Source organism: Elaeis guineensis, chromosome 5, assembly GCF_000442705.2.
Source record: "Elaeis guineensis isolate ETL-2024a chromosome 5, EG11, whole genome shotgun sequence".
NCBI classification, from domain to species: domain Eukaryota; kingdom Viridiplantae; phylum Streptophyta; class Magnoliopsida; order Arecales; family Arecaceae; genus Elaeis; species Elaeis guineensis.
Genome location: NC_025997.2, coordinates 107,970,423 through 107,994,887, shown reverse-complemented (window position 1 = coordinate 107,994,887; position 24,465 = coordinate 107,970,423). Strand labels below are relative to the sequence as shown.

The 24,465-nt window shown below is 39.0% G+C and overlaps 1 protein-coding gene across 2 annotated transcripts; it reads right to left on the bottom strand.

The window, feature by feature from the left end:
* Positions 1–18,614: 18,614 nt before the first annotated feature.
* LOC105045443 (probable serine/threonine-protein kinase PBL7) lies at positions 18,615–23,166 on the bottom strand. Of its 2 annotated transcripts, XM_073257031.1 has the most exons (5): positions 22,687–23,166; positions 21,467–21,654; positions 21,192–21,381; positions 20,712–21,103; positions 18,615–19,155 (listed from the first exon to the last, which is right to left on the bottom strand). In XM_073257031.1, exons 1-5 carry the CDS (start codon positions 22,754–22,756, stop codon positions 19,129–19,131), a joined length of 867 nt encoding a protein of 288 aa, XP_073113132.1. In that variant the 5' UTR covers positions 22,757–23,166; the 3' UTR covers positions 18,615–19,128. The 2 variants fall into 2 exon arrangements, with proteins under 2 accessions (XP_073113132.1, XP_073113131.1); XM_073257030.1 differs by lacking the exon at positions 18,615–19,155 and having other exon boundaries at positions 20,544–21,103.
* Between the last annotated feature and the right edge of the window lie 1,299 nt (positions 23,167–24,465).

The following is a 24,465-nucleotide window of genomic DNA, read 5'->3' as shown; positions in this document are numbered from 1 at the left end:
TATATATACTTTTTAGGTTTTTGATTCTTTTGGTTTTACAAAAGAGTAAGTTTAAGTAATTAAGTCTAAAAAAAAAGATAAATCACTAAGCTATAAAAAGTAATAAATTATTTTAAACTATAAAAATCAAGAAATCCCTAAGAATAATAAGCAGCAAGTTAATTATGTAAAATAAGATAATTATTTAACTATGCAATTAAGGTAAACTAGCTAGAAAGCATAAAGATCTACCATATAAAAAGTAATTTAAGGCAAGAAATAAAAATTAAAAAGTAGTAAGATATATTTTTTTCCTCTTTTTTTTCTTGTTGAAATTTTTTATCCTTTGTTAGACCTGCAATAATAACAAGTAAATATTAGGGATCAATTAAGAAGACAAGAGATCACAAAATAACATAACAAAAAAAATAATTTTTTTATATTTTTTTTCTAAAATTAATCGTATCAAGATCTCCAGCAACGGTGCCAAAATTTAATATGCTCCTATCGTGAGAGCGATCAAAGATAAAAATTAATCGACTACTACTCTGTAGAATAGGATGAGTTAGATCAAATCCTCAAAGACCTAAGGTAGTTGATTAGAAAAAAAATATTTGATTAATTTAAAGTTTTTAAAGCAATAGAATTCTGGAAAGCACGAGAATAATAAATGTAACTTTAATAAAGTTTAAATTGTCAAGAAGAGAAATTCATCTCAGATTTCAGTTCCATCTTTCGGTATTTAAGTCAATATTTGATTCATGCAATCTTTCCATTGACAATATGCAATCTTATGATATGTCTATTCTCTTGATCCAATTCTAACATAACCTATTCTACCGAATATGAACCATATCTAACATGATTATGACCCATCCCATAGATATAGATCATTTAGATGGTGCAATCAAAGAACATAAACATATATTTAACAAACCTTACAAGTTATCCTAACTTGACCAAAGATTGTGTCTTTTCATGATCACGATCTATCTCTTTAGTCATAATTTGTAAGAAAATAAACATTGAAACATAATAAAAAAGCATATAGAAGATAAATAAGCACAATTTTATTACTCAATGAAAAGATAAAACCATGATCAGGAGTATAAACTTTCATACTGTAGACTTCCTTTACTACCCAAAGACATGAGACTTTAGCCCAGCATGGTTGCGGTCCTTCTCACCATTGGTATCAGGACCTTCTCCAAACAGCATTTAGATCTCTCTTCAAATCTCTCTCTCAAACTCTAAATAAAAAGTTGAAAATAAAGAAGAAAATAAAAAACTTTGAAGGCTGCCTACTACTGCTCCATGGCCTGCGGCATTCCCCTTAAATAGGGCTCAAAATAGTGTAGATTCTACGTCCAAAATGTGTCTAAGTAGCATGAAAATTGTGAAAACCTTGTTAGCCACCCGATCTTGATCAAAGGCTCCAAAATCCCATCAAAAATCATAAATAGTCCCAGATGTAGTTAGAAGTTTCTCCAACCATTCGATCGTACCTTTGATCGACTGGGCATCGTTTGATCATGCACCTGCATGGGGCCCTACCGTAGATTATGGTCATCGATCATCAGCACCATTCGATCACGTATGATAGCACCATTTCGTCCTGCCTCATGCGCCGCGATAAACACCATGACCCACTATTCTCGTGGGCCACGTGGAAGCTATGGTGGACTGACTGACTGGTCTACGATGGACCAACCGGTTTAAATTGACATGGGTTGGCTTTTTTGGGTCCAATTTGCATTATTTTGACCTGCTGATCGAGCTCTTCGCATTAATGAGCCTCTTTCTTGCAAAAGATGAAAAGAAGCATCAATTTCTAAAAAGTAAAGTTAATTAGTCTAATTTTGATGCTTTTATTAATACATTTATTATGTTCATCAACTTGACTTAAGCCTCAAGTCGACTCGGCTATCTTCGAGTCGACTCGACTAGTCTGCGAGTCTTTTATCCCGAAAGCATAGCTTTCTATTTGCACCTTGAGATCTCGACTTGAGTAACTCGAGTCGGCTTAACTCCTCAGCTCGATCGAAAATTTTCTACTCTGAAATTTTATTTTTTCTATCAGTGTTCATTTAAGTTGATTTGCACCCAACTTGAGTCGACTCAAGACCGTGCCAACTGAAACTCTTGCATGCCAAAATACTTTCTACATACCGTTTTAGCTTGAGTGGACTCAGAATAGCCTTGAGTTAACTTGAAGGTCCTTCCACTAAATTTTTTGTGATCTTTTTCAATTGAATTTCTCTTCAATTTTAGATCTTGAATATCTTCTTTCAGCCTTATTTGAGATGTGTAACATACTTTAAAAGCTTCCAAACTTCTCTTATTTGTTCTCAATTTGCATTGTAGAATTTTTATTTTGTTACTCTATAATTTCTCCTAAAACATGATCTTGAAGAGCTCATTAGTCCAAACATATACTCAAACGTTTTGTTATTCATCAAAATCAATCTTTGGAGTCAACAAATACCAAAAAGACAAGCATTAATTTGCATAACTATTCGAGTGAAAAAAGGAGAACATATAGACTAATCGGCCATGTGTGAAACATGGTGTATTAGCTACAAACTGAGATATGATTATGGTTACCGGCCATGAATGGAAGCATGGTGTATGTTTCACCTGCAACAGGCTAGAGAATGGTTGTGACTAAATCAAATCAAGATGATGAACCACATCTAATTGAAAGGTGTCTAGACTAGTCAATGCATATGAAAAATGATATTTGTAATGTTAGCCATGGGCTAAGATATGGTTGCAGCTATGGATGGAAACATAGTGTGTATTTGGCCTGCCATAGATTGGAGTGTAAGCGGATCTAGTTTGGTATTGAAGTGATAATATGATCGTGATCCAACCATATTAATCAAATAATGAAGAATAATTTTACTGAAATATTGTTGAATCAAATTGTTACTTATAAATCGCATGCATCTCGAGATTTCTATATGATGATATATATGCAACTGAGTAGCCATATATTAGATTTGATGTGAATATTGGCATGGATTATATATATAAGATTTATTATATATATGTGATTTATAGCATACATATTATTATATTGAGCATTATTTAAAATATTAATATATAAATCTTACTCTTTCTTATTTGCTCATATTATTGCAAAGGTGTTTTATATTTATACTGGTATGAGTGTGGGAGATTCTTACTAGGCTAAAAAGCTCATATCCTTTTTTTCCTTCACTTGATAGATGCATAGCATCAGTCGGGTTGCATGTGAAGTTCGAATGATGGGATCCTTAGTTAGTTGATTTTTTGATACCAAATAAAGTTTCAATCTTGTGAACCTTATTCAATAAAGATGGATTAGTTAGGTTTGATAACATGATTAAAATTTTATAATTTTTTTGGTATTTTTGTGGACTTGTTCATTATTTAGGCCTTGTATGATATCTAGGGTATTGCTCTAGGGTTCATGTGGTGGTTGATCGACCTAGGTGTTGGGTTTTAAGTGTGATAGTTCTTGCTAATGTTATATTTAAGAATTGCATTATTTAGAAGATGAAGCTAGGGTTAATAGAAACTTGTTTAGAGTGTTTAGTTCTAGAAGCATGGGTTTAGATCAGAGTTGTGCAATGAAAGCATAGTGGAGTATTAGATGAGTATCCTTACTTATTTGAGAATAAAAGTATATTAAGTATTAAGGACGAAACTCTTTTAAGGAAGAGAATACGACAAACTAGCCAAGGCCCAATCCACTTGAGCTGGTTTGGATGCTAGCCCGATTGCTTGACCTACATGTGCTTTGCATGGGACAGGCAATTATGGGCTCCCATCGGGAGTTTGCTTTCCATCTATGAACCCCGACCACTCTAAGAAGAAACTAGATTCCTAGGGCCTCTAGATTCAGGCAAAGCCATAGGACTTTAATTTCTATAATAAGTGATCCCTCCCCCTCAAGACCACCAACCCTTGATTGCCATTGCCTTCCTCTCTCTTTCTTCCATTCGATTTCTACCACCTCTCATCACTATGACTATCAAAAATTGGGCAATGGTGCTTGCCCCAGCCAAGGTAAGCTTCGATTTTCTCCTCATTGCTTTTCCTTTCATCCTTAAGCCTTGAATCATCACAGCCATCTATCTATTCCATTTCGCTAGAAATCAACTATGAAGAAGGCCCCTATTTCACCCCTATTTTTGGTCGTCTTCTCTTCCTTTTTCTAACCATTATTGCTTTTGGTAGAAGAGCCCTCAGCTGAGCCCTCATAGATCTCCCATGACCCCACAATGGATCATGGCCATAGGTGAAGAGTTAACACCCAAAACAATGCCAAAAAAATTTCTTATTTTTTCAATGATTTTCTATTATTTTTCTCACTATTCAGTCATTATTGTCAGTTATTCACCACCACTAGGCATTCACCACCTCCTATTGTTAACCATGATCCCTAGTTCGGCCTCCCACAACGTCGGCCTCTCTATCCTCTTCTAAGAGAAGTGGCAAAGCACCACTCTTCTCTCTTCTTTCTCTCTCTTCTTCCTCTTTCTCTCTACTCGATCCACAGATCCATGATAGAGACCCAAGATGACCATGGTAAAAGAGACCCTTAACCACCCTCATACCTGAGTGGCATGTCGACCCATCACCCTAGCCTTTATCAAGTATCCTTAATATCCAATATTGATGTCCTTTATTGTATAATCTTGGCTTTGAAAGAGTCCCTACTTTATGATCTACCGATCGAGTTACTTAGATCTAACCCACCCGGAGTGGCTGAATGCCATCACTCAGCCCACCATCCCCTTTCTCTCTTGAAATTTTACCACTTCTGAAGTTATTGAATATGGATTAATTGAACTTCGAATAGATTTGAATAGGTTTGAGTGATTTGTTTAGTTGAACTTTAAGAATTTAAGAAAAAAGATGTAAGTAATTAGTCCTTACACTTCTTATTAGTTTTCGAACTTGTAAATAATATAGAAACTTTCTTACTAATTTTTGAACTACCAGTTATTTTATTATTAAAAGAATGATTTTTATTTTTCTTAAAATAAGGATAAAGCATATAATATTATGAAATTTATGATTTATCATGAAACAATGATTCCATAAATATTTTAATATTAATAATTTATTTATAAAATATGAACTCTATTTTTATGAAATTTATATTTTTGTTGTAAACAATGAATGAACCCATAATTGTTCTACTGCAAAAGTCTCATTTATGAACTATGAACATTATAAAATCATTCAATGTCTTTCAACTTGTTTATTCATGTGTAGTTTAAGAAAATATATTTAAAAAAAAATATAATTTAAGAAAATATAATTTAAGAAATATAGCTAAAAGCTCTCAAATAGCTATGTACAGCTCCTAGTAGGATAGATCAACATTTGGAGCTAGTTTCATATCACTCTACTAGTGGATATATAATAGTAGTCGATGCATGATCTTATCAACGGATAATAGTAGTTGGCATATAATCCTACTAGTGAATAATAGTAGATGGCATGCAACCCTATCGACAAGAAATAGTAGGTGGTATTTTATCGATTACGATCCTATTACGATTATAACAGTGATCATAGCATTTAGTTCGAGAGTATTATTTTGAACTATATATGATGTATATAGTTAAGTGACAAAATAATTTATGACTTTATTCATGCAATATGCTTGAAACTAAGGTTTTTGTTAACCTGTTTAGTCTTAGTCCTTTGCTTTCAACCATCGCTTAAAATTCCAATTGGAAGATAAACCAATAATTGGCTCCAAGATAGACTCCGATGCTACCTATCGCCTTCTTTTTTCCTTTCTAGACAAGGAATTTCTTGTTAACCCGGTTAGTCTTGGTCTTTACATTTCGACGTCACCTAAAATTCTAATTGGAAGACAGACCAGTAGCTGGCTCCAATTGGATAGACTGCTGTGCTGCTCATTGCTTTATTTATTATTTATTTTCCTAGACGAGGAATTTCTTATTGACTCGGTTAGTCTTGGTCCTCATGTTTCCACCATCGCCTAAAATTCCAATGGCAAGATAGACCAGCTAGCTCCAATTGGAAGATAGACTTCTATGTTAGTCATTGCTTTCTTTATTTCCTTCCTAGACTGGGAATTCCAGCGACCGTTAACATCCTGAAATCTCCACCTACACTTTCAAGGAATTTCCAGAGCTGGCCTACATGGGCTAATGAAAAAAAATGGGAACCTTCGCTAAATATTTATCTCTACTTAGTTCAGTTGTTTTCAAGCTAATTAGCTGCTGGTTGGAGGGGTTGTACTAATTTGCATATTGCTAAATGATTTGGTGATAATACATGTGATAGACAAATGGTCTTCGTTGGAAATGTAACATGCAGCAGTTCACATGTTATTCCTACTTGTCATCCTAGTTGTCCAAGTCAAATTGTCTCCAAGTTATAGGTCATATGGCAGGAAATAAGAATGAATGAGTTTAAGTATCTCCTATCTCTAGCTAATTGCCTTCCTCTTCCACATCTCTTCCACCTAAACACAGCTCAAGATTGCCCCAACAGTGTTAGTTATTTTTATTTATTTATTGCCATTTTCATGATTTGGTCGTGACAATATTACAATAGAATACAAGTTTGTCTACATGGATACCGAAGGGTTACCATCTCGTGATAACATTAGTTATTTCTTTTGGTAGTGATAACATTAGTTGCTGATATACATCCCTTAACCGGTGAATAAAATTAGTTGCTATTTCAGCCTTAATGAAGGGAGGGGTGGTGACATCATGTAAAGGTATAGGGAAAGACAGGCACTTTGTTTGTAATCGTACCCACTGTACATACCCATCGATCAATTAATAAATTATGGGAGAGAACTCTCCTCTCTTTGGTGGTATTTTAAAAAAAAAAATTATTTACTATTTGGTTGGTAGTCATTGTCTACTATCAATGCGATCTTATAATTTTTTTTTTATTTTTTAATCTAACTATAACAAATTCGATGTTCTAAGAATCATTGATGTTACTAAGACCTAGGTAGGTAGCTAAATAACATGGTACACCATAGTAGTCAATATTGACCATGACAGGTCTACTGTACCATATAGATATCAAACCAATATAAGATACGGGGGTGTATCGAGTGTCCAAACATAGAATTTATTGGGATAAATCGGTCGACTCCCGACTCAGGCTAACCAATTTCTGACTCCGACTCGGCAATAGCCGACCGATCGAACATACGAATCCGACTGAACATCGACTGAACAGATAGTACTGACTCTTCATCAACCAATTGAACAAGCTTCACCGACTTATGATCGGTTACCGACTAGTGATCGGCTAATGCTAATAAATATCGAACAACTTGGACTGTCGGTGCAACAGAACTATCAACCGACGGCCACACCTACTACCGATGTATGATCGGCTGATCCGCTCAAAACGTCATAACCGTTATGAATGATTACCTGCCGCATATCATGGCATAATTAGTGGGAACTAATGACCCACTATATGATTATGGCCCGATAATTTAGCACCATAAAATATGGGATCATGTCCGATGATTACAATAATCTCATCTATAAAAAAGGGGTAAGTGAACAGCACTGGGAGGCCACTTCTGGTCAGAGCTCTACTACTCTGAATATCTAAAATACTACTGTTCACTAACTTCCCTCTTTGACTTAAGCATCGGAGGGTCCCCACCGAACACCAATCTAGTTTGTGTGGACACTGTTTTGCAGGGGCTCGTTATCGGCGACAGATGATGGAGAGTTGGCCGCAATAGATTGGCGCGTCAGGTAGGGGATAGAGGATCATTTTCGCCATGATAAAATTCAGAGCCCAATGCCCGACTGCAACTGGATTGACGAGGCACTCTTCCCACCGATAAGAGGTTCCTCCTCCTCCTCTAATAGCAGAGCCTGGCTCCTCACATCCCGTGATCACCACGGACGTCCAGATCGCTGCACTTGTGCAGCAAATGAATGTTCTCACGGAGGCAGTCAAATGCCTCCAGCAACAGCAAACCCAGTAGCAATAGCCACTAGTGGAACAACCGGTGGCACAGTTGGTGCCTTTCAAGCACAGCCGCCGTCATCCACGGTGATCACTGTCTCCTTCTCCGGAGCAATTGTCTCGACTTTCTCGTCGAGACGAGCAAGGATATTCTCGGCACTCTCGACGTGCCCCTCATCATTCACGGTGTTTCCCCTCTCCTACCCATCTCAACAGTATTAGGAAGGGGAAACGGCCGCAAACACCCACCGCTTCTCCTTCAAGCTCGTCGGGTGGTTCTACCCCCGAAGTTTCTCAACGGCGATTCGATGATTATGAATGCAAATTCTAGGAGATCAATCGCCGACTTGCTCAGCTCCAAGTGGAAGGTCGGAAGTCCTCCAACGATTATGACTTCCACACCGTCCAGCCTCTTTCTCAGCATATCTTGGACCAACCAATCTCATCTCGGTTCAAGATACCTCAGGTGGAGCCATACGATGGCTCCACCGATCTGATCGACCATCTTGAGAGCTACAAAGCTCTCATGACGATTCAGGGGGTGACCGATGCCCTCTTGTGCATCGACTTCCTAGCCACTCTTCAAAAAGCTGCTCGAGCTTGGTACTCCGGACTTTAGTCGGAAAGCATATACTCCTTTGGATAGCTAGAATATTCTTTCGTGGCTCACTTCGGCACCAGTCCAAGGCCACCACGAACCTTTGACAGTCTTTTCTCGATCAAGCAAGGAGAGACTGAGACATTTCGGGATTTCGTGGCTCGTTTTAATGCGGCCACACTTGAGGTCAAGGACCTCAATGAAGACATGGCTATATCGACCATGAAAAGAGCTCTGAGGGGATCATGATTTACATATTCTCTGGATAAAACTTTCTCTCGAACTTATGCTAAACTTTTGGAGCGTGCATACAAGTATATGCGTGCAGATGAAGGAGCTTCTGACCATCGCCAAACAGAAGGCAAAGGTCAAAAGAAGAAGAAACAAAAGAAGGATGGAGCTCCGGTCGAATCAAGTCGGCCACCTTTTAACAAGCGAGCTTTGCCCCGACGATGGAGTCTAAGGCCGACTTATGGCAGGTATGACTCCTATACTCTCCTTTCTGCTCCCCATGCACAGATCCTTATAGAGATCGAAGGAGTAGAATATTTGCGACACCCTCCATCGATGAAAGCATCATTGAGGAGTCACGATCGGAAGAAGTACTATCGGTTCCATCATGATCACAGTCACGATACCGAACAATACATTCAACTCAGGGATGAGATAGAAGTCCTGATTCGATGAGGCTACCTCAGGAAGTACCGGAGAGATCCGTCGATCCAACCTCCTACTGATCGACGACCTCAGCTGCAAGCTAAAGAAGCTGTAAATATCAACTGACTGCAGGGGTGATCAATATGATCTCCGGACGATCAAGCTGGGGGGCAACTTTCGAGGAAAAGTCGGCAAAATGGAGATGACTCAACAATGTAAAAACTTTTTTGGAAGAAGATGTTCGGAGAATTCAGACTCCCCATGATGACGCTGTTGTTGTCTCAGCAATAATAGCAAATTATAATGTAAAAAGAATCTTTGTAGATAATGAAAGTTTGACTGATGTTTTGTTTTATTCGACTTTCTCCCGAATGCGACTACCGACTGATCGACTCAGGAGAGTCTCGACGCCATTGGTCGGCTTCACAGGAGATGCTATCACAGTGGAAGAAGAAATCTCTCTCTCTTTAACCAATGAGACCAAACCACAATAGAGCACCATTTTCATAACGTGCATGGTAGTTCAAATACCTTCGGTCTATAACGCCATACTCGGACGACTTGGACTTAATACTTTTAAAGCAGTGGTTTCAACATACCATTTATTAGTCTAATTTTCGATAAGAAATGGGGTTGGAGAAATGTATGGAGATCAACAACTTATCCGACGTTGCTTTCTTGTCTCCACTCAAAATAATAAACCTGAAGACTCTCTGCTTGTCGACAAATTAGACCAAAGAGAGAATCAGGAGAGGGGTGAACCAGCTGAACAACTAGTTTCTATCCCATTAAGGGAAGAAGATTCCAAAAAAATGATCTAAATTGGATCGCAACTGTCTGACTCAGAGCGGCAATAATTAATAAAATTACTCAGAGCCAACACTGATATTTTTTTACTTGGTCAGCCACCGACATGCCTGAGATTCCTTTAGAAGTAATAACTCACCGACTTAACATCAACCCGAACATTAAGCTGGTGAGACAGAAAAAATGACATTTTGCCCCTAAAAGATAGAAGGCCATTGATGAAGAAGTCAACAAACTCCTCGTAGCAGGCTTCATCAGAGAAGCTACATATCCCGATTGGCTCGTCAATGTAGTAATGGTGAGAAAAGCCAATGAAAAGTGGAGAATCTGCATCGACTATACTGATCTAAACGAAGCTTGTCTGAAGGACAGCTTCCCATTGTCGAAGATTGATCAACTGGTTAATGCGATATCTGACCATCGACTTTTGAGTTTCATGGATGCTTTCACCGGATATAATCAGATTCGGATGATACCAGAAGATGAAGAGCATACAGCTTTTGTAACCGACAAAGGCATATACTACTACAAAGTAATACCTTTCCATCTGAAAAATACAGGAGCTACCTATCAACGGCTCGCCCATAAGATCTTCAAGGCACAGATCGGACAGAATATGAAAGTATATGGGAATGATATGCTGGTAGAAAGTCTCCAAACTTCAGATCATATTCAAAACCTGGAGAAAACCTTTGGCACGCTCTGACGACATCAAATGAAATTAAACCCGACCAAGTGTGCTTTCGGAGTAACCTCCAAAAAATTTTTCAAATTTCTTATTTCACAATGAAGAATCAAGGCTAATCCCAAAAAGATAAAGACCATCATCGACATGAAGCACCCGAGCTCAAACAAAGAAATATAACAACTCAATGGAAGGATTGTCGCTCTCAACCGATTCATTTCTAGATCGATCGAGAGATGCTTGCCATTTTTTAAGACTTTGTGGTAGACAAAGGACTTCTCATGGTCGGATGAATGCCGACAGTCTTTCGAAGACCTAAAAAAATACTTGGCTTCTCCACCGTTGCTTACAAAACTGAAGGTCGAAGAGACACTGTATCTCTACTTGGCAACTTCAACAGAGGCGATTAGTTCGATGCTCATCCAGGAGGATGAAAATCGAATCCATCGATCGATCTACTACACCAGTAAAGTACTCCACAATGCCGAAGTCTGATATTCAAGAGCAAAAGAAATGATTTACGCTCTAATTATATCGACACAACGACTTCGTTTGTACTTCCAAACACATCCAATTATGGTCCTGACAGATCAGCCGTTGAAGGCAACCTTACATCGACCTGATATGTCAGGTCGAATGGTAAAATGGGCAGTAAAGCTTAGCGAATTTGACATACAATATTGCCCACGACCGTCTATAAAAGTGCAAGTTCTAGCCGACTTCATCGCAGAATATACAATATTCGACAATAAGCCAGAAGATACAGATGATAATACAATAAAGGAGGCTACAACTCCAGAATCCGATCTAGGGTCGACTTGGGTGCTATACATCGATGGAGCATCTAACGCACAAGGTAGTGGAGCTGGCCTCATACTCATAAATTTTGAAGGGATAGTCACTGAATACACCCTTCGGTTTAACTTTAAAGCCTCAAATAATCAAGTCGAATATGAAGCACTCCTAGCCGGCTTGAAGATAGCCAAAGAGCTTGAGATCGATAGTCTGAGGATCTTCACCGACTCACAACTGATTGCTGGACAGGTCAAGAGTGAATTTGAAACCCGAGACCCCATTATGATGAAGTATCTTCAAAAGGTAAAAGATCTTACCACGAACTTGAAATATATTGAGATCTTTCACATACCCAGAATCGAAAATGTTCGGACCGACATACTTTCATGATTAGCAACTACCACTTTCAACTCACTGGATCGGACATTCATTGAATACCTCAAACAACCAAGCATTGACAGGGTCGAGGAAGTATTATAGCTCACTACTGAATCAAGCTGGATGGATCTGATCGTCCGTTACTTAATCGATGGAGTCCTTCCTGTAGACCCTTCAGAAGCTAAGCAACTCTGATGGACAGTCTCTCAATATGTGATGATGGATGGTCATCTCTATAAAAAATCGTTCTCTCTTGCCTTGCTAAAATGCTTGGGACCAACAGATGCCAACTATGTACTTAGAGAGGTACACGAAAGGATTTATGAAAATCACTTGGAAGGCAAATCTCTGACTTATAAAGTCTTACGACAAGGATATTACTAGCCCACCATGAAAAAAGATGCAGCTGAACTGGTACAAAGGTGTGAATCATGTCAAAAGTATGCAAATATATAACATCAACCGACTAGTCAGCTGACATCGATTATAGCACCATGGCCCTTTGGATAATGGGGGATCGACATACTTGGTCCTTTTCCTCTAGCATCTGGTCAGAAAAAATTCATAGTGATCGCCATCGACTACTTTACTAAATGGGTAGAAGCTGAACCTCTGACGTAAATCACTGAAAGCAAGATGAAAGACTTCATTCAGAAATCCATCATCTATAGGTTCGGTCTACCACACACCATCATCATCGATAATGATCTTCAATTTGACAATCAAAATTTTAGAGAGTTCTATGAGAAGTTTCATATCACACACAAATTCATATTAGTCGGTCATCCATAGTCGAATAGAGAGGTAGAGGTAACCAACCGAACAATCTTACATGGACTCAAGACCCGACTGAATGAAGCTAAAGGCCTCTGGGTGGAAAAACTATATCCGATCCTATGGACGTATCGAATGACTCTCCGCATACCGACCAGAGAATTCTCCTTCAATTTAGTTTATGGGATAGAAGCAATGATCTCGCTCGAGATCGGACTACCATCAATCTGGATGGAGCAATACAGTGAGCCGAGCAATTCTGAATGTCAGAGAGCCGACTTAGATCTCATTTTAGAACTCCGACATCAGGCCCAAGTCCGTATGGCTACATATCGACAAAGAATAGCCTGATACTATAATGCCAGGGTTAAGTCGAAGGTTTTTCAGTCAGGAGATTTAGTCTTGAGAAAAGTGAAAATCTCAAAATTCTTGGATCAAGGAAAGCTGTCTCCAAATTGAGAAGGATCTTACAAAATATCTGAGACATTCAGACCGGATGCCTATCGGCTAGAAACCCTTAAAGGATTGACAATTCTTTAAACATGGAATGCCGATAATCTAAAAATGTATTACCAGTAAACTCATTCATGTACACACTACTTGGAATGCAATACAGAATTTCAAAATCGTGAGTCTTAGTCAATTCCTATCAACTTATGGCTATATGATTATTTTCACTGAAAAAGCCAAACAATCAACGAAAACCGACATCCCGACTGTGATCTTAGACTGACATCAAATATAAAGGTTTTTCACTGTAAAAGCTGACCATGATCGAAAGACCCATACGCCGACTCGATCGTAAGTGGAACAAAATACCAAAATGATTGAGGTCGGATTAAAATTATACCGACATGGCTACAGCCGGTCGAAAGATATTCGGCTTGCCACCGATTATCAAACGACCCGACATATAAATCCGACCAAGCATCGGCTACAGGATATTCGACTTACCATCGTTATCCTAACTATTAAGTACATCAGAGGTTATACGACTAGCAGATATTCTACAAATCTTACTAAATGATCAGATCATCGATTAAGGTTTGGTGGCAACTTTACATTACAAACATTGCAAACTTAACGTTCCACATAGTTTGAACTCAGAAGAAAAATACTTTCATTCATTGTCAAAAAGGAGTTACAAAATTAGATCGAAGTTCGATTACAAGCATCTGACTATACAAAGGAAAAAAATAAATAAAATACATCGATTAATCTTCATCGTCATCCCTATTCCTTTGTTCCGGTGCAGAGTCGGCGACTCGATCAACAGGCACAATCGATGTCCCATCCGGAGTCGGTGCGGCTTCTTCCTCGTCATCTCCCTCTTCTGATCCAGGAGGAATGATGCTGTGCAAGTCCAGATTCGGGTATAATTTTTCGATCGCATCCTGGCCATCTTCATACCCGACACAGTATGAAGTGAAGCCATTGTCGAGGATCTCCTCCTTGTATTTTTTCGAACCTCGGAAGTCCTTGATCGCCTGACTCAATGCCTCCCTCAATGACTCTGCTTCTGCCTTCGCCAAGTCAGCATCGGCTCGTGCGGAGGTCAACTCCTCTTCGGCCAATGCCAACCTTTCTAGGCTGGCCTGATGATGATCATGCTCAGCTTCGAGTTCTTCGATGCATCTATCTCATTTTCATCGAAGCCGGTGAATAGAATGCTTCTTGCTCTTGCTCTGCAACTCAAGAGCCAAAATAGCCTCGCGAGCCGAATTAAGTTCAGCCCCCGAGGATGTTAAGTCGTCAGTCAGGTGGAAAACCTCCTCTTGAAGCTTGGCTTCTCGCTCCGCTGCAGACTTTAGCTGTTCAAGTGCAGTCGCTTTCTTAGCTTCGACGGCTGCCACCTTGTCTATCCATGACTTGCGAATGTCGCCGAACTTTGAGTAGCCAGCCTCCAAGTGAATCATGTCGTTGATCAACTATAGATAGAAGATAAGTCGGTTAAAAAAAGAGAAACAGAGAAGAGAAGAAGAAGAAAATTACCTCGATCACCATCGGGTAAAAGGACGAGAGCATCTCGACTACCGACCGTTTCTTCCGATGCTCTCGATCAGTCGAAAGAAGGGTGACTCGGCACAGTCGCCTAGCCAACGTCGGATTGGCCAGGGCCGATTCATCACCTGGCACTTGAAAGTTCAAGTAAATTATGCAGTCCTCCGATGCCGCATCTTCCGTCGAAGCCATCGGGGCCTTTCCTTAGTCCCCTGTCGACGGCCCCATATTTGAAAGCAAGGGGAAGCTTGAGCTCGACTGTGCCCCGATCGAAGTAGCGACTAGCGTAGTAGCAGATTGTTCGGGTTCTCTTGCCTCAACCCGAACCTCTTCAGTAGAGGAAATTATCGACAGTGCTTCGGTAGTTTCCTTAGCTGCCTTATCTTCGGATGGTGTGGTAGGGAGCGCTGTCGGAGCTGACAGTGTCAGAACTAGCTCAGGAGCCGATGCAGGTGAAGCATCAGGCTCCTCAGTCAGCGTCGAAGCAGCAATTGGAGCTGGAGTCAGAGTTGCCGCCTGAGCTTGCACCGAAGCTTGATGCCTCTTCGACGGTCGTGAAGGTCCAGCCTCAAACACTGCCCTCTTCCTAACTGCGTGCTGACGAATTTCTACATCAGACACTCACACCCTCGGCTGCATGGCGGCGATTACGACAAGAGTTAGTACAACTCAAAAGGTAAGTGAAATAAAAAATAACCGACTATACTATACCTAAATAGACGGCCGAACTAAAGCCGGCGTCATAAAGGGCCTGTTCGGTCACAAGTTCCTTCTGCGCTGGGACAGCCATATCCTTCAGCTTATGGAAGCCCTCCCAATCGCCAACCTCCACTCGACTATTGTCATTGGGATTGATTCGTGGATCATCCCAATGGGAAGGAAAACCCCAAAGAAGAGTGGAAGAAGCAAAGAAAAATCGATTCTTTCATCCATGAATGGACGATGGAAGATCGATAATGAAGGAAAGACCTTTGCGAAGATTGAAGAACCACCACCCTCGAGCCTTAGGGTGGGGTTAGAGTATGAAGAAAGCTCAAAAAAGAGAAGGATGAGGTTCGATCGACAGCATCCGGCATAACAAAGCAAAGCTAATAATCAGTCGGACCGAGTTCGGTGCCAGCTGAGCCAGGCAAAGACTGTAATAATCTAAAATATTTCGGACGAACTCTGAAATCGAAAATCGAAGACCCACCCAAAAATCTTCAATATAGAAGGCCACCTGGCCCGAAGGAGGGCTACTCACCCGACCATCGGCCCTAGGGGTGAAAAGCTGATACTGCTTCGAGATGCAATACCACTCCCGAAGCCGTTCAACATTCAACTTCGAAAGTGAAGAAGCCTCCACCTTCAGACCCGACTGGGTTTCGTTAGTCGGATTCTCCGACTGACCATCCTGAAAAGAAAAAGTCCTAGCCATAAAGAAGAAAACCCTAGAGACTCAAAAAGGGGGGAGAACTCAAAAACAGACAACTGAATCTGAAAAGGATAGGAATACTGGGATGACCATCCGACAGAGTTCCCACACCAGAAAAGACAAAATAAAAAGTAAAAATTTGGTTGAAGGCGACCCTTTATATATAGGATCCCTCAACGGTCGAGATAAAAGCAGTCAAACCAAAGACTCACCCGATGATGACACATGGCAACATCTAGACCAACCATCGATCGGACGGTTCGATGTACCTATTTCAGATCAAGCCACGTCACCTATTCTGCGTGAACAGCTTCGACCCAATAACATTCATACGTGTGGCAAAAATCTACTTGTCAGAATCAAACCATCTGGTGTCGGCTCGCCTTTCCGAAATGACATCTGACACCAACAACTGACACCGAATCGTCCTATTGATGTGGCGGTTTAAAGATAACAAAATAGCTAATCATCCACATCCCAGAGAAGGTGGCTGCATAATCAGGATTCGACATGACAGGCAATAACTCCCTTCGTCCAATGTAACAAGCCATGTGGCAGTATACATGCTGACCCGCCATTGGACTCGAGAACGAGGGGCAACTATTGGGATAAATCGGTCGACCCCTGACTCAGGCCAACCAACTCCTGACTCTGACTCGGTAATAGCCGACCGACCGAATATATGAATTCGACTGAGCATCGACTGAACAGATAGTACCGACTCTTCATCAACCAATTGAACAAGCTTCACTAACTTATGGTCGGTTACCGACTAGTGATTGGCTGATGCTGATAAATATTGAATAACTTGGGCTGTCGGTGCAATAGAACTATCAGCCGACGGCCACACCTACTACCGATGTATAATTGGCTGATCCGCTCAACACGCCATAACCGTTACGAACGGTTACCCGCCGCATATCACGATGCAATTAGTGGAAACTAATGGCCCACTATATGATTATGGCCCGACAATTTAGCACCATAAAATACGGGACCACGTCCGATGGTTACAATAATCTCATCTATAAAAAGGGGGATAAGTGAACAGCACTGGGAGGCCACTTCTGGTCAGAGCTTTGCTACTCTGAATATCCAAAATACTACTATTCACTAGCTTCTCTCTCTAACTTAAATATCGAAGGGTCCCCACCGGACACCAATCCGGTTTGTGTGGATGCTGTTTTGCAGGTGCTCGTTACCAACGACAGGCGATGGGGAGTTGGCCGCAATAGATTCTAAAGGCCCACTGAAGCCTAAAGATGGTCATGAGTCAAAGCGGACAATACCTCACGTATGCGGAGGCGAAGGTATAAGCCAACCATTTGAGCCATTCGACCCCTTGACCCATGACCACAACATTGGTGCCGTCTGTGGGAAAGCTTCCTATCCACACATACTCTCTCTTGACTGAGGGACTGTTTTGTGATGTAGAGAGAGCTTCTTTAGTCCCACATCGATTATGAGTCAAGAGTGAATATGGTTTATATGGATTGGAACCTTCTCTCCCAACGTGAGGCACCTTTTAAAGGACAAAACTATAAGGCTCTAAATAATTAAGATCCATTGAAGCCTAAAGGCCCACTGAAGCTTAAAGGCCCACTGAAGCCTAAAGATGGTCATGAGTCAAAGCAGACAATACCTTACGTATGCGGAGGCGAAAGTATAAGCCAACCATCTGAGCCATTCGACCCCTTGACCCATGACCACAACATTGACACCGTCAGTGGGAAAGCCTCCTATCCACACATACTCCCTCTTAACTGGGGGCTGTGTTGTGGTGTAGAGATGACTTTTTTAGTCTCATATCGATTATGAGTCAAGAAAAAATATGACTTATATGGATAGGAACATTCTCTCCCAACGTGAGGCACCTTTTAAAGGACAAAACCATGAGGCTCTAAATGATCAAGGTTCATTGAAGCCTAAAGGCCCATTGAAGCCTAAAGGCCCACTGAAGCCTAAAGATGGTCATGAGTCAAAGCGGACAATACCTCACATATGCGGAGGCGAAGGCATAAGCCAACTATCTGAGCCATTCGGCCCATTGATCCATGACCACAATAGAACCTACCTCCATACTGGATATGTTGACATTATACTAGGATTAATGCCGAGACGGTGAACTTTGCTAAACTTTATAAATCAAAGTCTAGGTGAGTGTTTCCCCATACTAATAAAAGTTGAATGCTTCATGAAATATCTAATTAAATGCACAATTTGTTTCTAGTATTTCAAAATTTATCCAAATGCAATGTGGAACTCACCTTTAGTTTCCTTCAAGATTTTAAATTTATAGTCTTCTGATCTTCTAAACTAGGACATAACAACTAAAACCAGGTTTGTTACATATAGCAGTTAAATGGCAATGATGAAAGATTTTTAATTTCTATGTCATAAACTCCTATGGAGCAAACACACTCTTTCATAGAGGCAAAGTAGATGTTTAATATTTGATTTTTTTTATTTAAATATTTTCCCATCATCCAATGGAACATCTCAATAACATTTGAAGAGTATAAAGTTCCCTACATAAAGAGTGGCTCTAAGTAAAAGATAAATGTAAAATTCATTATTGGAAACATTAATGTTTGAATCATTACATTACAAGTGTCGAAGCATAAATAACTAGAAGCAGTATTCAGTCTTCCTTTTAGAGCACTTAGCCCAAATTCTTTGGTCTTTGCATGTTGTGCTAGTCTCATCTTAAGACCCTTCTAAAGTTCCTTCCTCTGCTCTTCTTGAAGATGAAAAGATTTCTTGCACTTGTGCTGTCACTTCCTCATTGTTTATGTGCCTAAGGTCTTCCTCTTGATTGTTGCTATTAGTATTTTCTTGTGTCTTTGAACCTTGAGAGAGTAACCTCCAAGGAATAGTTTCTTTTTAATCATTGCGTGAAACAACTAGATACTCAAGAGCAGTTACAACATCACTAATTAGTGGGCGGGAGCTTGCTTCTTCTTGAAGACACATTGCTGCAACTGCAAGAGCTTGATACAGACCTTTTAAGGGGTAATTCCCTCCGAGTAAAGGATCAGCCATGTCCACAAACCTCTACTTGTCTTTAAAGAGTGGTTCGGCCTGTAAAATATTATTAATAATATATGTCAAATGTTTTTCAACTAAATAAATTAACAAAAAAAGATGACTATTTTTTTTTCTTGAGTTCCAAAAATAATGACATAGGTTAATGATGGGTTTTATATGCTACTTAACGAATATATCTATAGAAAATTATTGCACGAAAATTATTTTTTTTAATGATAATTAATGTTTAAAGTATGTTAATTTTTAATAGAGAAAATCTTTTTTTTTTTATTTAGCCTCAGGTCTAAAAAATATCAGGACCGGCTTTGACTATGAGATCATCATGAAATCAAAATAAAACTCAAGGAGGAAAACAGCAAAAGAACAAATCAACTAATACTAGAGAATAGAGATATCCAATTTTATATTGAAAACTGACATGATTGAAATTTGAAAGTACCATTATTGCAAGATATTTGGATCGATTGTGTATGACAATTTAATATTATTAGCTGGATTTGGATCTCTGTTACAAGATAGGGTCACATAATTGGCAAAATCTCCTATAGATTTTCAATGCTGAAATAGCAAATTATGCAAATTTTGATTATAGTCAACAGAGACTTAAAAAGAGACCTTGATTTATCTCATAATTCTCAAAATAAGTTATCTATTTTTAGCATAAATTGATAAATTGTATACTGTGAACTTAAACGAACATGACCCTCTTAAAAATAAATGGATGTGGCTAATTAGTCAACTAAATCAGAAATACCTCAGGTTTTGCACAGCATGGTTAAATTTATCATTAACCCTATACAGGGAAGCCATTAAAGTAAAATTTAATTATTTTCCTTTAAAAAATGATCGCTAATCATATGCCTTTTTAATTTGGATAACAGAGGCCTGTAGAAAATAAGCTATATAATGGGGGTAAGTCCTTCCCCAAATACCTCGAAGCCCCAAACCTTGGTGAAGGCAAGTTATGAGTCTAGGTCAATGGTACAGCCACCAAGTGATAAGTTGGCACCTTCTAATCAACACCTAATCAGGAGGTTTTTCTGACATGATGGTTTTCAGGTGACAGACCATAGAGGTACTTGCACAAAGCCAAGATAAAGTATCAAGTTGACAATGAATGTCTTTGCATAGAGGTTTGCTTTACTAGCATACCCTATGGAAATCCCAAGTTGTACTCACAGTAGATTGTTGTCATTAAAGTCGATCCAAGTGCACACATCAAGGTGGATAAGATACAAACTAATGTAGGTATTAACACACAGGCATACTTTAATTTTCAGTTTATAGAATATGAAGAACTTTAGACTGATGTATGTAATAATTCATATGAAAATTTCTGAAACAAGAAGATGCCAATTAATTTTTATAGCCATGCCCACAAAACTTTAAAAAAATTCTTAAAAGATGCCTATCTTGTATAGTTCATGAAAACTATTGAGATGAGTATAATAAACTGCAGATGGAAGTCCATTTGGAGTTTCTTATACTGCTAAGAATGAAACTGTGATAGCCCTACACAGGTAAATACCAAGGCAAATGTGTCATCCTATACTATCTACTTAGCTGAAGACTTCATTCACCAGACGTACCCACTGGACAAGGTTTTGCTCATTTGATGGTCTGGATGTGTCTATGGCTCTCCTTCCTGTAATGATCTCCAGAAACACACCCCCGAAACTGTACACATCAGACATCGTCGTTAATTGACCTGTTAATGCATACTCCGGAGCACAATAGCCATAGGTACCCATCACCCTTGTAGATACATGGCTCTTATCTCCGATTGGTCCAACCTTAGCTAGGCTAAAATCAGATAATTTTGGGTCATAGTCTTCATCAAGAAGTATATTAGATGCTTTGAAATCTCGGTAGATTACTGGTAGGTTCGCCATATCATGTAAATACTCGAGGCCTTTTGCTGCACCTTCAGCTATTTTCATCCTTGTATGCCAGTCCAATGGCTTCTTATTTGGAGCTAGATCTATAGAATCCATTCCATGAATGCAATTAGTAGAGAGATCTTCATTAGATGGATATAAAATGGAATTTCATAAGTCTTAGAGGTTTACCCAGGAGATGATCCTCCAATGAACCATTTGGCATGTATTCATAAACTAGAATTCGGTGATCATCATCGGTGCAATATCCAATCAAATTAACAAGGTTTGGATGATGAAGGAGCCTAAGCATCAGTACTTCAACAAGGAACTCTCTGTTCCCCTGTAAGCCATTCCTATCAAGCTGCTTGACAGCAATATCCTGGGGAAGGTGAAATAAGTATTAGTGCAGCCCAATTAATTTAGTTAGCTGGAATCAAATGAACAAAAACTATAATTGGCTTTACTTGATTGGTATCCTCTAGGTGCCCGTTGTACACTCTTCCGAATCCACCTTCACCAATAAGGCATTCAGCTTTGAAGTTCTTAGTCGCTGCTTGAAGCTCAGCATATGTAAAAACCCGAGCCGAGTTATTTGCATTGTTGCCAATCTGTAAGATCTCTTCAGCTGCAACCCTATGCTTGTGGCTGGTATCTATACATCAAGTGTAAGCACTTTTATATAGATGTTTTAATGTAGAACTAGAGAGATTCTACTGATTGATGTGAAACATTGGTGCCATAACTGAAAGGATTTTTTTTTTTTTTTGCTAATTTATTATGCATAGAATTTAAGAGAAGGTAGTGGTAGATAAATTTTCACCAGCAAAAGCTAAATTATTTTCCCCACTTCCCTTGAGAAACATTTGCAAAAGTTTTTGTCTCTGAAGTGAATCATTAACTCCAGAAGCAATTTTTTTAAAAAAAGACATCCATCTGGAATAAGAAAACCAGGGCAAAATCTGCCATCTCCTTTAGAGACTAAAAATAAAAATTGGTGCTATGACTGAAAGCATTTTTTGTTTCACTAATTTATTGTGTATAGAATTTAAGAGAAGGAAGTGATAGATAAATTTTCACTTGCAAGAGTTTTTTTTTCCCCGCTCCACTTGAGAAACAGTTACAAAAGTATTTTTTTCTCTGAAGTGAATCATTTACTTCTGAAGAAAAGAAAAAAAAATCCATTTGGAATAAGAAAAGCAAGGAAAACCTGCCATCTCCTTTGGAGATCTAAAAACTTATGATAAATTGCCATAAAAGCAATAAGGCTCTTAGAAATCTGATGATAATGTTTGAACCCAAAAACATACATCCCCTTTATATAGATAGCTGTAATGGTAATCAGAAAAATAAAGACAATTTCAGGAATAGTACAACACCACGATACAAATTAATGATTGCTTTTGCAGAAAATAGAGTAATAACAACTTGCTCAACAAACAATAATTCATTTCAATTTCCAAGCAAATTCCATGGATTATAAAACCAAATCAAGGCATTCAATCCAGAAATACTAAAACCATGAAGGACAAAGCATCATTTCAATAGTCATTAGGCGCAATCATGCAAGAACGTATAAATTAATGGCAGAAAAATTAGAATTTCTAATACCAACATGAAGCCAATAGATCGTAATGAATATAAATTCAGGCTATAATAGAATACAGACAATGAAATCAACACATACCTGATTCAAGTGAGATGCTATGAACAAGAGAGGCAAGGGGATTCCCTTCTTTTGGCACCTGGGGACTCATCCTTCACATTTAATGATCTAAAACATGGAAAGCAACCCATTACCCTTCTCCTTCTCTCCTTGTTAAACTTATCTATCGTGGAAACTTCAAATAATCTCAGTCAGAAAAGATAAATAAAATGCTAACACTTCTCCACCAGCCGAATCAAATTGGAATGATGAGATGTCTGCTGTGCCTTCATGAATCGAACCGGGAGTCGGTCCACTCGGGTCAGCAATGGTGAAGGAATTTGTGAAGGAAAAGTTCCGAAAGAAATGGTAGGTTGCAAATGATCTTTTGTAATTATTGTTGGTTTCTCTCCTTCATTTCCTTCAATATCACCGATGGAGAGAAACGTCGGACACGGTTTGATGTGCTCTAATACAAAAGGATACAGCAAAATTTAGATAACGCAGGCTTTTTTTTTTTTTTTTTTCTCCTTGTTCTACGAATTTTTGGATGGAGCTGGCCATGGCAATTCGGGTGGGTGGAATGGTCACCAGTGCAAGTGGGGGAGGCTACCGTTATTCTAGGTTATGAAGTGTTTTTTCTCAAAAGAGAGAAAACAAATAGAAATGATAGCATGCAAGGTCTTCCCAACCAAACTAGTTTCAAATCTAAACCATAACAAGGTTTAGTTCTGCGTTGGAACGTGCTTGTTACGTTGGCAGACAAGCCAACTTCTAAACACCAGTTTGGGTAGTATCTTTAGCACAAAAGAATCACCAATCTTCTATCATAACATCAACCGCTGGATCATGCTTTGCATAACTTGCAAAGCACAACGTCAACTTTATGATATCTGTCGTGGATGAATGAAAAAATTTATCTATTTTGAAAGTTATGCAAAATATGATCCAACAAATACATGAAAGAAGATCAATTATTTTTTCGCATGAAAGGTACAATCCGAACCCCTAAACACCTTGTGGTGAGCTTTTTTATATTATTATTATTAGGTTAGGCAATTGGTAGCTGGCCACCACTCATTTCCATGGTGTAATGAAACGAGGGGGAGTAAAAGAATAGGCTGGCCTAGCACGGAAACTGATATCCCTCTAAGTAAGAGAATATTGCACGCAATATACATAAAGGACCAACGAAACCCCCTTCTGCACTACCTATCACATCAATAAAGTATTGCAACATGAAATCAATATATTTTGGTATGGCCAATGAATCAATATAAACTTGCATTTGGAGATACTAAGTGAGTTTCACCCTTAAGACTCCTTCTCAGAGTTTTATAATTTTAAAATTATTTTTTCTAGAATTTAGGATCAAAGGAAAAATGTAATTGGAGTTATCATGATAATTGGGGAAAAAATATAGCTGCTTTTTTATAATGTTTTGATTTTTATGCCGAGCCGGGGCAAGCATTATTCTGAGTTTTATTGCTGGAATCTTTTACTTATGATCGCATCTTACATGCTAGTAGCATCATTTTTGGTGTAATAAAAAAAGAGAAATTTTGTATCCAGATCAAAAGAAACATTCGATTCCAAATTAGCTTCATTCGGACCCACTTGCATGAAGTCTTTAACTTCTCTGAGACCCACGACAAACAACTAACTCAGTGGGTGTCAACGCTCTCGGTTTGTCTGTTCGCAGCAGCATGACCTATTAACATCAGAATCCGCATCATGCAATCTCTGAGGCTTCTAACAACCCTTAATTAAGCCATCAAAAATGAATCTGTGAAGCTGCTGGCAACCTTCAAGGCATCTGCA